Source organism: Poecile atricapillus, chromosome 11 (genome assembly GCF_030490865.1).
Source record: "Poecile atricapillus isolate bPoeAtr1 chromosome 11, bPoeAtr1.hap1, whole genome shotgun sequence".
Taxonomy (NCBI): Eukaryota; Metazoa; Chordata; class Aves; order Passeriformes; family Paridae; genus Poecile; species Poecile atricapillus.
This window is the reverse complement of record NC_081259.1, coordinates 6,868,768-6,881,057: the sequence shown is the minus strand read 5'-3', so window position 1 is coordinate 6,881,057 and position 12,290 is coordinate 6,868,768. Positions and strand designations below refer to the sequence as shown.

General features: G+C 44.4%; 1 protein-coding gene across 1 annotated transcript in view; it reads right to left on the bottom strand.

Moving 5' to 3' along the window:
• The window catches only part of AGBL1 (AGBL carboxypeptidase 1), a 267,540-nt gene extending 258,923 nt beyond the window's left edge, over positions 1-8,617 (bottom strand). The window contains exon 1 of the mRNA XM_058847276.1: positions 8,507-8,617. Within this exon, the coding sequence (XP_058703259.1) occupies positions 8,507-8,557 (51 nt within the window). The 5' untranslated portion in view covers positions 8,558-8,617. The remainder of the gene's footprint in view (positions 1-8,506) is intronic.
• Between the last annotated feature and the right edge of the window lie 3,673 nt (positions 8,618-12,290).

The following is a 12,290-nucleotide window of genomic DNA, read 5'->3' as shown; positions in this document are numbered from 1 at the left end:
ACAGTTCTGAAATAAAGCCCAGCACTCCTGCTTTGTCCATCAATACAGCATCATTCCCTCCTTTGAAAGGAAAGAAACAGGTACCAGACAGTGCACTGAGCTGATGGGCCATGGGGAGAAGAGTCTGTCTCAGTTTACTACAGGGATCAAATTCCCATTAGGCCCAGTGGGAAAGCCTTTGCCTGTAAATTACACCAAAAATTAATGTGCATAAAAGGCTCTCAGAAGTTGACTGCAATAAAACACAATGCTGTGGTGTTTCCATGTCAGGAAAAAAACCCATATGTTTTGGTTTCAAAGCATCTCTTGTTGAAAGGCAGGGGGAAAAAAGCCAAGATTTCTTTGGTAGAGTGGTTGCTTCTCCCGCAGGATTTTGAATTGTGTCAGAATTACTCAATTTTCTAATAAGAATCATCATGAAAGCTTTGCAGTTCTCATTAATTCCACCTCAACCTACACCACCTTTTGAAAATAAGGCTGTGTTCTTCCATAAGAAGAGACCATGGGAAGAAAAACCCATCCTTGTTCTCTAAACCCCCAAAGGAAAGAAGATTTAGCTTTGCCCATGTAATTTCTTATCAAGCAAATGTTATTCTATTAATCAATAGTTGGTCTAAAACACCAATTCTCTTTTTTGTACCTTAGTAGTGCCTGCAGGGAGAAGAATCTCTACTCTGTTATCTTTGTCCTCTCTAGATGACACCTTATGAAATCAATGACAAATTCTTGATTTCTGAGACCTTGATTTCTGTACAGTGTGTTTGGTTCCGCCTCAGTAAGACAAAAGTCATTACAGCACACAGATCAAAAGGAAATACTAAGTCATGGACATGAATGGGCTCTGTCTCCATCAGCCTCTGGAGGAGAATGGTAAAGTTTCCCTTATTAATAAATGATCTTCAATGCATTAGACTTTCCTTCCCAAAACTGTACTAAGATAAATTGTTTTGCCTGTATTAAAAGGAGGACGGTTATCCAGTTCTTGGAGATTTGAATTGCCAAGATTCAAAGAATCCACCTAGATTATATTTAGGTCAACTTCTCATAAAATGAAACAATCAGGGGAATAAACACAGATTTTTAATAACAGAAAATGCCGACAAATATTTTACTGATTTGGATTCATGTTCTTGCTTCTTAGTCATCTTAAATTAAACTGTATTTTTGTAATAATCTGTCTCCTCTGAAGCAGCAGCCCAGTAATGCTCTCTGTGGCACACAAAGCTTGCAGGATTGCAGGCACCAATGTCAAGAACTAGCACCTTGCTTACCCCTAACACTCACTCCTCACCTCCTGCAGCAAACCTGGTTTAGCCCAGGGGAGAAGGGAGGCTGGCTGGTGAGCTACTGCTCTTGGAGAAGGTTGTTACTCCCTCTCACAGAAGGTCTCACCAATTCCCTGGAGCATTCTGACCTCAGAGTTCCCTGGGGACCAAAATCAGCTGCTTTTCCCGGGAATCACAGCTCCCCATCCTTCCCTGTGGAGATTCCCGGCGCGCAGAGCGGCTCCGCTGATGGATCCGCGCCTCTGTCCTCGGGCCCATTGGGCCCTGTGGGCAAACAGGTGCAAATAGACTGTCCGTGAGACAAGTGCTTATTAAAAGAGCAGGGGAAGGCAGGAGGGAATTATTTTCTACCCTGGCCTGGTGAGAGCAGCACAGTCATGAGACTGGAGCCTGGCAGAGCCCGGGGACACGTGTGGGAGCGTGGGGTGTGCGTGGATTTGGCATTCTCAGAGCCTGAGGGTGCCAGGTGTGCACACACCAACCCTGACAGACACAGGAGAGGGACACCTCTGCCCAGGAACACCACCAGTCCCATCAGGAGCTACTGGCAAGCACTGCCTTATTCTGCATTCCCACTGACTGCTCTTGGAGCGCTGAGGAAGGAGAGGGTTTTACCTGCACTTCCAGAGGTTTAAATCCCCCCCAGATTTCATTGCAAGAGTGATGATGGTACGAGTTGTGTTATCTATCCTGGCACAAACAGGAGGGATCACACAGAGGCGGCGTGTCTGTGATAACAACAACTCCAGGAGCAATTTCCAACCCTGCTCTCCCAGGCCAAGCAACACAAAAATCCCTCCCCATCTCTTAAACTGCCAGTATGCGTATGAAATTATTTTCTTTCTGTTAACACACATCAGTAATATCTCTGCTGGTGCCAGTAGACACTGCTGGAGCCAACCATTATCAGCCCATAGGTTTTTCAATACAAGCAACTTTTTGTGTGTGCTTTGCTGAACGTAATATAATAAACTTTAATTCAAAATGCCCATGAACACATTTTCTACTACAGACATTTTTTCCCTATTATAGATAAAACCAAGAGGACTGGACCAATGCATTGGACAGAAAAATGTGTCTAAGCCATCACAACAAATGCGGCATAATATACTGAAAATAAGATTATGCTACACAAAGAAACACTAGCAAGACCTATTCAGGCAAACATCTCTCTGTATGAAAACATCTCTTCTTATATTTCAAAGAGAGAAATTATTGAAACCTGAGGAAAAGAGAAGGTAGAAATTTTCTATTGTCATAAAAATATTGATGTAATATATAAATACATCTGTAGGCATACAAAACAGCTAGGGAGGCTAGATAACTACCAATAATTATCCTCAATTTACAAACAGATAAACAGATGTTTTAAAATATATTTGCATACTGTATGTGAAAGTCTAAACAAATCCATATACCTCCTTCCATAATGTGGTTTATTCTATTAATTTGTTTGTGTCTATAATGCTGTACCAAAATACACAATATTGAGTTGCATGACACGGCATAATGTGCCATTATATTACATCCAAATAGTCTAAGTTAAACAGCTTGGCCATAAGCATAAAGGCAGCCCCTCAACAGCTAAAAAGCACCAGTTTTAAAGCATTCCTGATATTTCATTTGGTCCCCTGGAGTAACTGCATTTTTTAATTTCCACATGACAACTTGTTAAATTTCACAAAACCTCTGCTTCAGGATGAGCAGTGCCTTTTGCCTGGAAAATCACCCCATGAAGCATTTTGTCCTCATCATTTAGCATTTGGTTCTGTGCATTATTTATTGTGCGGGATCCAAGCCCTGCACAAAAACAAATTATTAATTTGCTTCTCAATTTATTCTTTTTTCCCTGTGCTGTCACCAAAACTTCAGGGCTTTTTTTTTTTCTTCTTTTTTCCCCAATGTTCATCACCTGGTTTCTCAAACACTGATGTGAGGCACGGTGGGATTATTGCCATGTTTCATATGATTAACTCAGAAGCAGAGGTTTATCATGCATTTTTCCAGACTGGCACCCAACTGATCCAGTAACGTGGATATCCTGTCACATTTGCATTGCTAAAGGAAGGGAGAAAGGGCTCTCCTTGACCATTAATGACACAGTCTCATTTGTCCTCAAAGCACAAACCATTCTAGACAAGGATGAGGGACAGCAGAAGATGAACAGAACTTCACTTTCCTGGTCTGACACAGCAAGTTCTGCTGAGGCTCCAGCTGAGGCTCACTCTTGTGCTCAGCTCAGCCATCACTGCTGCTGCTCCAATCGGTCTCTGGGTACATTTTGCACCCTGAGGTTCTGAATTCTCTTTTATTCAGCCACAGAAAATTCTGGGTAGCCCATCTGGAGGCATTTGCAGAAGAGCTGCCAGTGTGCTCAGAGAAACAGCTGTGGCCAGCCCAGGGACAGAGAGCCATTCTGGTCCCAGCTCAGTCGGTGGAAGGATTTCAGCAGAGTCCAAAAGCTGTCACAGCTTCCTCAGAGGGTTTTTAGCGCTCTGAGATGGTTCATGGGAGTAACAAACCTCAATATTTCTTCTGTGGCCTGCCAGGATTTTGGGATTAATGTATGGATGCTAACCTCTTTTCTTATTTGCTGCTTAGTAGTGTCCCATGGCGGTGAGACAAAGGTTGTAGGGAAAAGCTCTGGGATACCTTCAGGTTGTCCTTGGACAGGAAGGAGATGACAATGGAGGTGGGAAGGAAAAGCAGTGACCCTAAAAGTAGAGGTGGGACCTGCTCTACCTCTCTAGGATTGTTTATGGAGGATTATGCCTTTTCTTCAATGTTTAAAGCTAAAACCAGGCTCATGCTGCCCAAGTGTCATTGGAAGTCAAGACATGAAAAAGTTGCATCCATTATTTCTCCTTGAACCCTCAAGTGTTCAAGTGTTCAAGCCAAGTGTTTCCATGTCCTAACTGCACTTCTGCTGTTGTAAAGCTTAATCAGTTTTTATAAGGAATAGCAGAAATAAGTCCACTGCTGCTAACTTTAAGTACAACAATCTCAGTAAAACTCATTTAATGAACTACATTAAAATGACCATCTGGTTTTTGAGTTGATTTTTGTTCCCTTTAAGACTATTCCACTAAACCCAGCCTGCCAGGCTGCCTCCCAAAAACACAGATCCAAACTTTGAGCTCCTCCACCCCCAACCCAAACGAGTGGCCATTCTGCTACCTGAGCAGTTCCTGGTTTTTTTTGTTTCTCTCAAAACCAGGAATCTCAGCAGCTCTGCTGACAGAGTGAGTGCAAGGATGCAGAGGAGACCAAATCGTTTTGCAAAATGCATTTCTATTCATTGTCACTGGAGCAGCACAGATATCTTCCCACTTGTCCTTAGGATAACAATAGCTCTGCCTTGTCAGCCAGCCAGCACGACAGCTCGGAAGGGGCAGCGCAAAGAGCTGAGAGCTTCAAGTTATCAAACAGCAGATCCTGTGTCTGTTCTGCTGGACACTGCGGCCACTCACAGATAAACCCCTTCCCAAAAACAACATCCACCACTGACACATAAGATTTGCATCTTTTCCCTGTCAAACCGTAGCATTTGGGAACCTGTGAAGTCCAACACAGTAAGACAGTTTGAGCCAAAGATCTGCCAACAGCCCCAGGGGCTGCCAGCTTTGCAGAATATGTGAACGGGGACTGTGGCTTTGGGAAACATGTGAAAATCATGCTGAGAGCCAACAGGAAATCTGGGACTCCTCAGGCAACACGATGTATCCTGCCATGGAATAAGATGTTCTTGGGGGTAACCAAGGCATGGGCAGTGAGGAGGAGAGCAGGGAGAAGGAAAGGGAAGAATCAAAATGTTTCTTATTTGTCTAAATGATCCGAGGGCGAGGTGAGATGAAGACCAGGGCAATGAGGAGGAGGAACTAAAATACTCTACAGTCTCAAGGGATTCAGTAGTCTGGGTCACAAGGCAAGATGTTGGCTCCAATTTTCTATTGCTCTTCTTAGCAAGTACCAGCTGTTTTTAACTAACACCCAGATACCTCCTCCTGTCATTAAAATAAACAGGAGATCTAATCCCAAATCTCTTGGGATTTTGCACTGAGGAGGCTTCCCGTAAAATGGGATGTCAGACTTTTTTGCCTGGTCAGAAACCATACATGGGGGAGGGTGTTCTGCCAGGCTGTGGCCAGGGACCAGGGTGAGAGTGGCAACCAGCCCAGCCTTGACTGAGGGACTGCATTGTCTGGGTATGAAAGACAGAGAGGGGCTGGGTCGGGGCTGAGGAGCTCGATGTCATGCCGTGAGAGATGGGAACAGAAACAGGGAACACTATCCAAGCCAGAGGGATGGGAGGTGACAATTGTAGGATCACACTGGAGGGAGAGTCAGGAAGAGAGAGCAAAGAAGGTAGCAGGCTTAGAGAGAAAATGAGAAATGACAGTAAAATCCTCAGAGCTTGGCTCTGCCATACTGACACAAAACCTGTGAGACGGGGGGAGGGTTTTCTTAAATCTGAATTTCACATTTTTAAAGCCGAACATTGTAAGCAGTGAAGCACTTTTTACCTAGAGAACTGAAATGTCACGTCTTCCCTGCAGTGACATTTTGGTGACAAAATGCAGCTGCGCTTTGAAAGGAGTTTTTGCTATTCACCTTGTCACTTTGCAGAACATCCGTAGCACGTTGCACTTCCAGGGGTTTGAGCTGTCTTTGGAGGATCACGCTCCTTCACAGCACTGGGAATAGTTTTGAAGAATTAAAAAATGTGTTTCTTCTTTCCGTGACTATAGCAGTTGCTCAGTTACAAAGTGCACAGTGTTCTGGATTTGTTCTGCTTGATACTGCCCTTACCAGAGCCAGGCTGTGAGTCTAGGAGTGAAAGTGTCTATGCCAGGAAGAAATGGGGGAGATCCCTCCCTCAGCAGAAGGTGACAGACCCTATTCAGGTCTGGACATTCCTCCAACTGGGAATAAAAATCTGTGCCAGTTCTTGGAAGGGAAATTTAGCTCTGTGTGAGTGACTGATGGAGAAAGGATTTTTTTATTCTGAGTTTGTAAAGACTGGCTGAATGTTCCCTCTTTCTTCACCTGAAAGCTTTCTGAATTCAAAGCAATATCATGTGCTAACAGAAATGGAAAATACCCAGTAATACCCTGCAGAATAGCCTGCTGTAAGCAGCAGATATGTTCTTCATGCCCAATAAAAGAATATGAACCAGCACTGACAATCCAGCAGGTCACAAAAACAAAACAACCATGTTTTGGACAGCTGTTGCAGAAAATAACAAAGTGTGGAGGGATGTTATCAGCAAAGGCAAACATCAACCAAAGTTATTATTTCCCAGGCCAATACTTTCCAACTGTGTCAAGTAAAGGTCTTTTTTATCACCTGATCTTTTAGCAGAGATAGGTAATAGTATTACAAAGTTATGCTGGTAATTTTTTGGCTGAAGGTAGAGGAAAGAGGTGAATCTGAACATTTAATTGTCAACAACCCCTTACTTTCTGACTTTCAGCTCCCAATCCTCCACATCAAATTGAAGATATAACAAGAAAGATTTTTTATGTCCTCCAAGTGAATATAGAATTTTTGGTAATAAGGGTCTCGTATCAAGGTGGGATTATGTGGCACCAGGGGTGAATGCTGTACTACTTGTGGTTTTACCAATACCATGCCTGCAGTGCTCCTAACCATTTCTAGTTTAGACCTCCATGTAGCTTTGTCAATGAACTGTGTATGCGATTTTAAACTATAGGTTACAGTTTAGGTCTGACACTTGTCCAATTCTGTTCCCAGATTATGCAGACAACACCAGAACGGTTATGTTAGAGAGCATAAGAAAAAACAGATGTACACTCAACTCTCAATTATCCAAAGAAAGAGGGAGAGAACTATAGCCTGGATACAGAACAAACATGATCTACTACAAAATATGAATTAAATAAGCTGTAACAACATAGGGCAAGCAAGTTACACTGCCAAAACACAGAAGGACAGCAGGATAATTTTCTTCAGCATGCCTGAAGAACTCACCGACATAAGGGGCTACAGAGGGCAGACCAGTGTTTAATATGAGAAGTAAAAGTTGTTGACAGTTACATAAGCTTGGATAAATACGTCAAATCAGCCCCCACAATTATAGTTTCAAAGCCAGTTGCTATCACTGGGTTTTATAACCTCCTCTGCACACTTGTAGCTGGTCACAGAGACCTCCCGAGACACAGGGCTGGGACACAGGAATCCTTGGGCTGACCCAGGTGGGTCAGTGTTTTTTTGCACAGCCTCTCCTTCATTTTCTGCATCTGCAATGTGTGAGGCTTTGATGGCACATGTAGCAGTCAGAGGATGCTGCTGCCTCAGGCATGAGACTCCTGTCCCCACAGGGCTCTGGCCCACGTCAGCACAGCTGCACACAAGGGCTCAGGGCACCTGAGGAGTGCACGCAAGTGGCATTTCATCGTGACTGTCTAAAAGCTGCTCTATATGCAAGTAGCTTGTCTTGGCAAAGCAGTTCCTACCCATCCCTCATGATGAAACAAGGCTTATAAATGCACAGGTTCCCTCCCAAAACACGCTCCCTATTTCATAGGGTAGCTCATGCCTCAACCTGGGCATCTTCTCCTGCCAGAAGGAATGCATCCTTGCAGTGGGAAAAATTAGATGCCTCTCCTTCATCCCATGGCCAAGTTTGTCCACCAAGTATGATCCTGGACTGGGACACTTCCCTCTGGTCCTCGGGACCATTCACTGAGCACACCCAACACCAGCACCTCACCAAAGTCTAGAGTTTTTGTCACTTCCCTGGAGTGCTTGAGGGTCCTGGTGCAGACAATTTGACAGGGAGGAACTTGCTTCTCGCAGGCAGATCTGTTTACTCGTGCCCCTCAGCCCTGGGACGCGCTGAGCTCAGACTGACAGCGCTGTCAGGTCCCATTCATTTCACAGCAGCCAGTGCCTCACACCTCCCTGCTCCCCTGCTGAACACAGCGAGACCTCGGGAGCGGAGCCTCTGCCCTCAGACGGGGCCCAGAGATTGATGCATAGCAGTAATTGCCAGCACTCATCACTGAGCACTGAAACTTCAATTCATAAAGGCTTCTCAGGGCAGGAGGTGCAGGTCAGGGCTCCCGCACACTGATGCTGTTAGAGCCAAGGCAGCCAGGAGCTCGTAGCAACAGCCTCAACCCAACAGGTCACTGATGGGGAATTAAAGAGGAAAACAAGCCCAAGCGCCTCTCTTGTTAGTTCAAGCTGTTCTTACCTGGAGGGTGGAGAGAAGGACTTGCAAGCCACTGGCTTCTTGTTCTGCCATGCTGCTCCCCACTCACACTCCCTCCTTGTAGCAGCAGACACAAAGCAGCTCGAAAGCCAAGCTGCCAACTTGCCTTGCTGCTGCCCCTGCGTCGTTTAAGAAACGAAGAACTAAACACAGATCCCCAGACACACGCACACTGCTCCCACCAATAATCACAGCAATGCAACTCTAGACCTCAGCAGGAGAGATAAATGTACCCCCTCCCTCCCAGCTCTCCTACTGTGACCAGAAGATTAATCCCTATATAAAGAATCCCGGGGATTAAGTAAAGAGCCCAGGAAAGGTCTGGGTGCTTGATGTGTGGTAGGGGGAGTGTGGGGAGGGTGGCAATAGCAACAAGAAAGCAGAAGAGCTACAAACCTCAAAGAAAGCCAGGGAGAAGGGAGGGAGCAGCGCTGGCTGCCTGACAGGCATTCCCAGCTGACCTGCTGATCCGTTCCAGACCCTGCGTGGACTCTTCTCCGTTTGACTCCATTCCAGTGAAACCGGAGACACGGAGAAGGCAAAGCGGGCGAGAGAGAGATGCCCTCGCTCTTAACGAGCGCTGACAACGAACGGAAGATACACCCGGCATGAGGGACAGGTGGAGCAACGCTCGGGAGGGTTTTTGGCTTCCAACCACGATGATTGTCCCAAGTGGCAGCTGCCGTGGCCACAGGCAGCGCCCTGCGGGTCAGGGAGTGACCGCAGAGGGACATCCCGTGGCTGCACAGGGAGGAAAGCCACCTCTTCAAGGTGTGGGCTGGGGGACAGTTTGCTCCAAGGGCCCCCACAGTGGTGCCCACACACCTATAGCTGTCTATGAGCACAGCAGCTCGGGGCCTGGCTCGCTCCCCGCTGCACAAGACGCTGTAGTACAGTTGTAGTTGTGGCTTGAATTCCTAGGAGGGCACGGAGTCCACTTTTAGCTTTGGCCGAGTGATATCAAAGGGCTTGGTAAACAAGAAGGAGCAGATAAAGAAGTTGAGTAGAGGGTTGGATGAGGATTTTCCAGCAAAATATTCTCAATGTGAAAAGGTCAATTAGCCCTACAACTGGTATTTTTTTCAGCCTTCTCAACACCAGAATAGAATTCTTGGACCTGAGAGGCATCACTCCAGGATGGTTAGAAGGCTGTCAGTGGAGATAATTACTGGATATGAAGAAGACAAAGGTTAGCTCTAGTCTTTCCAGTTTGGGGATACTAACTTCAGTCTTTTACTGCTGGAATAACTTTATTCTGGTATGGTTCTTTTTAGTTCATTCTTTTTGAAAGAATAACAAAGGATTTTTGGTGCAGTAACATGAACCTGGGTCCCTGGGCACAAGGCAGATGCTTACAGAGCTCAGTGGCACACAAAGACATACCAGACACTCAATGTGCACACACTTCCCGTTGCTGATGTCAGTACAAAACCATAATCTTCTAAGAAGCAGTCAAATGAAGAATAAAATGCTCGAGTCTTGGCCAAGGACTATTTTCACATGATGAACCTTCATTGATAAGTGCTTTATGCAAATGGTAAAACTAATCCTCCCCAACTCATCCCAGCAATGTGTGAACAAATGGCCCAAGCATGACATTCCTCAGTTTCTGTGTGTGCCAGCAGGGTCCCAGGATGTCACTACCAGGTTATAAAATAAAACAGATTAAAATGCCTTTGTCATAACTATGGAGACACATCAGTGCCTTCAGAGAGAGTGCTGTGAAGATCATTCATTGATGGACAAGATACTCCACAGACAGCTAGGTAGAATAAGACAAATTTCCTTTCCTATGTAAATTCATGTTTAAAGATTTTAATTTTTTTAAAAACACGTTTTCTTGCAACTTAAAAAAAATAAATCTCTCACACTTCATGAAACAGCATATTTTAGATACAGAACTGGTGTTCAGCAATTAAAACACCAAATTTTTGGCCATTTTGGGTATGCTTCTGGCAGCTTTCCACAGAAGTCATTCCTGTATTCTCTCACTACCAAAACTTTGCCACACAAACCCAGTACAGCTTTGGGGGTTCATTCCCATCTGCAGGATTCAATAAAATCTGATAAGAGGCCACAAATAAGTGGGGGGAGAGAACCAAGGCAATGCAGGCAGTGCCCCCAGTGTGCTGGGTGGGAGGAAGGTGGGTATTGGGTTTGTGAGCAGTGCCAACACATATCACTTTTGCAAATTATTACGGTGACAGAAAACTACTTCAGAGCTAATTAGGAGCTGTTTAAAGAAGCTCTTCCACATTGTCACTTCGTTCTCTTTCTTGTGACAATTGTACCTGTCAGCAGAGCTGTGTGGAACTATTAATTCCTGCTGTGTGGATTTTCAGAAGGCAGCGAGAGCTGATGGATGTAAGCAGGCAGTAGCTGCAGGCAGCCTGGAAGCCCTGATTCCCTACCTAAAACACAACTTTGGCCTCTGTTATAGGATTCTGTAACAGATTCTCCAACTCACCAGTGGTCTGGGTCTTCCTCTCTGTGTGAGCTTTAGAAATAATTGCAAAAATCACACTGCAAATACAAGAACCCAAGAGGAAACGGACACCAACATCAAAGCTTGGGGGTTGGGGAAAATCTCTTATGTTCCTTAAAGTGTTGGTGTGTTTAGGTTGATTGTACTGAGACAGTAAAATAAAATATTATACACAGAAACCTCTGGAGCTTACGTTTTATTTGAGAAAAAGAGACAACTGAGAAGAGTGATTAAAGAATAAAATGCTCATTAAAGACCCCAGCAGTGACAGTGATGTTTACATTGATGTATAGTGTACAGCAAAACCCCTTTGAAACCAAATTTTAAGCTATAAATCATGGAGACTTCTAATTATTCACCATTCCCAAGCCATTTCCTCCAGAAGTTGTTGAATTTCCAATGCTGTTGCTTTCTAAGAAAAGGAGGTCCCCCACCTCAACACACAAAGGCTGAATGAATTAGGAAACCTACACAGAATTAAATGCCAGAATTAAAGCATTCAGATTCTCCCATTCATATTGCAGTGCAAACTCAGTTTGAAGATTAGCTTGTTAGTTTATATCGATGGCATTATTGCTTCCCCTGTGCCCTCAGGATTATGTGATCCTTAAACAAAATGAAAATTAAATTCCTATCTCCAGCTTTCTGCTAGTGCCAATGTTCTTGTGGGGAGGACAGAGGGGATTAGAAACACAAAGGCAGGACCTCTGAGCTCTCTGCAGGTGCTGCACACGCTCAGACCAGTAATTTTCTTTCCTTGTGCTCCAGGGCTCAGACAAACAAACAAACTAGAGATGTCATCTGATCTCCTGTAAATATGTGTACATACATTCAGCCCATAGCAAAGGGAAGGTAATTCAGGATCATTTTGCCTACATTAAAAGAGCACTCAGTCCAATTATTTCACATTTTATGAGCATATGCAGAAACCATTACCATGGATCAGCTGACATTAAGCAATACATTCAGCATAGAATTTTATTCCTGTGACTAAACCCATGTTTTCCCTACCTGTGAAAGCTTGAAATTTTCCTCATGGAGATGCTGAACAGCTATAAAATTGGTAAGCCTTCTTCCAGAAGAATTTTTTTTTTTCAGATAGAGCATTGCATTAGAGTGATATAAAGTCAGAAATCTTCCTGGATGAGATAATCTGGAAATTGATGGGAGGAAGACAGAAGTCCTCTGCCAGGTATCTGCAACCATAGTGTTATTGGTTTGATATTTATTAAAAGTAGAAAAACCATAAAAAGACATATGGCATACTTAAACAACATCTTA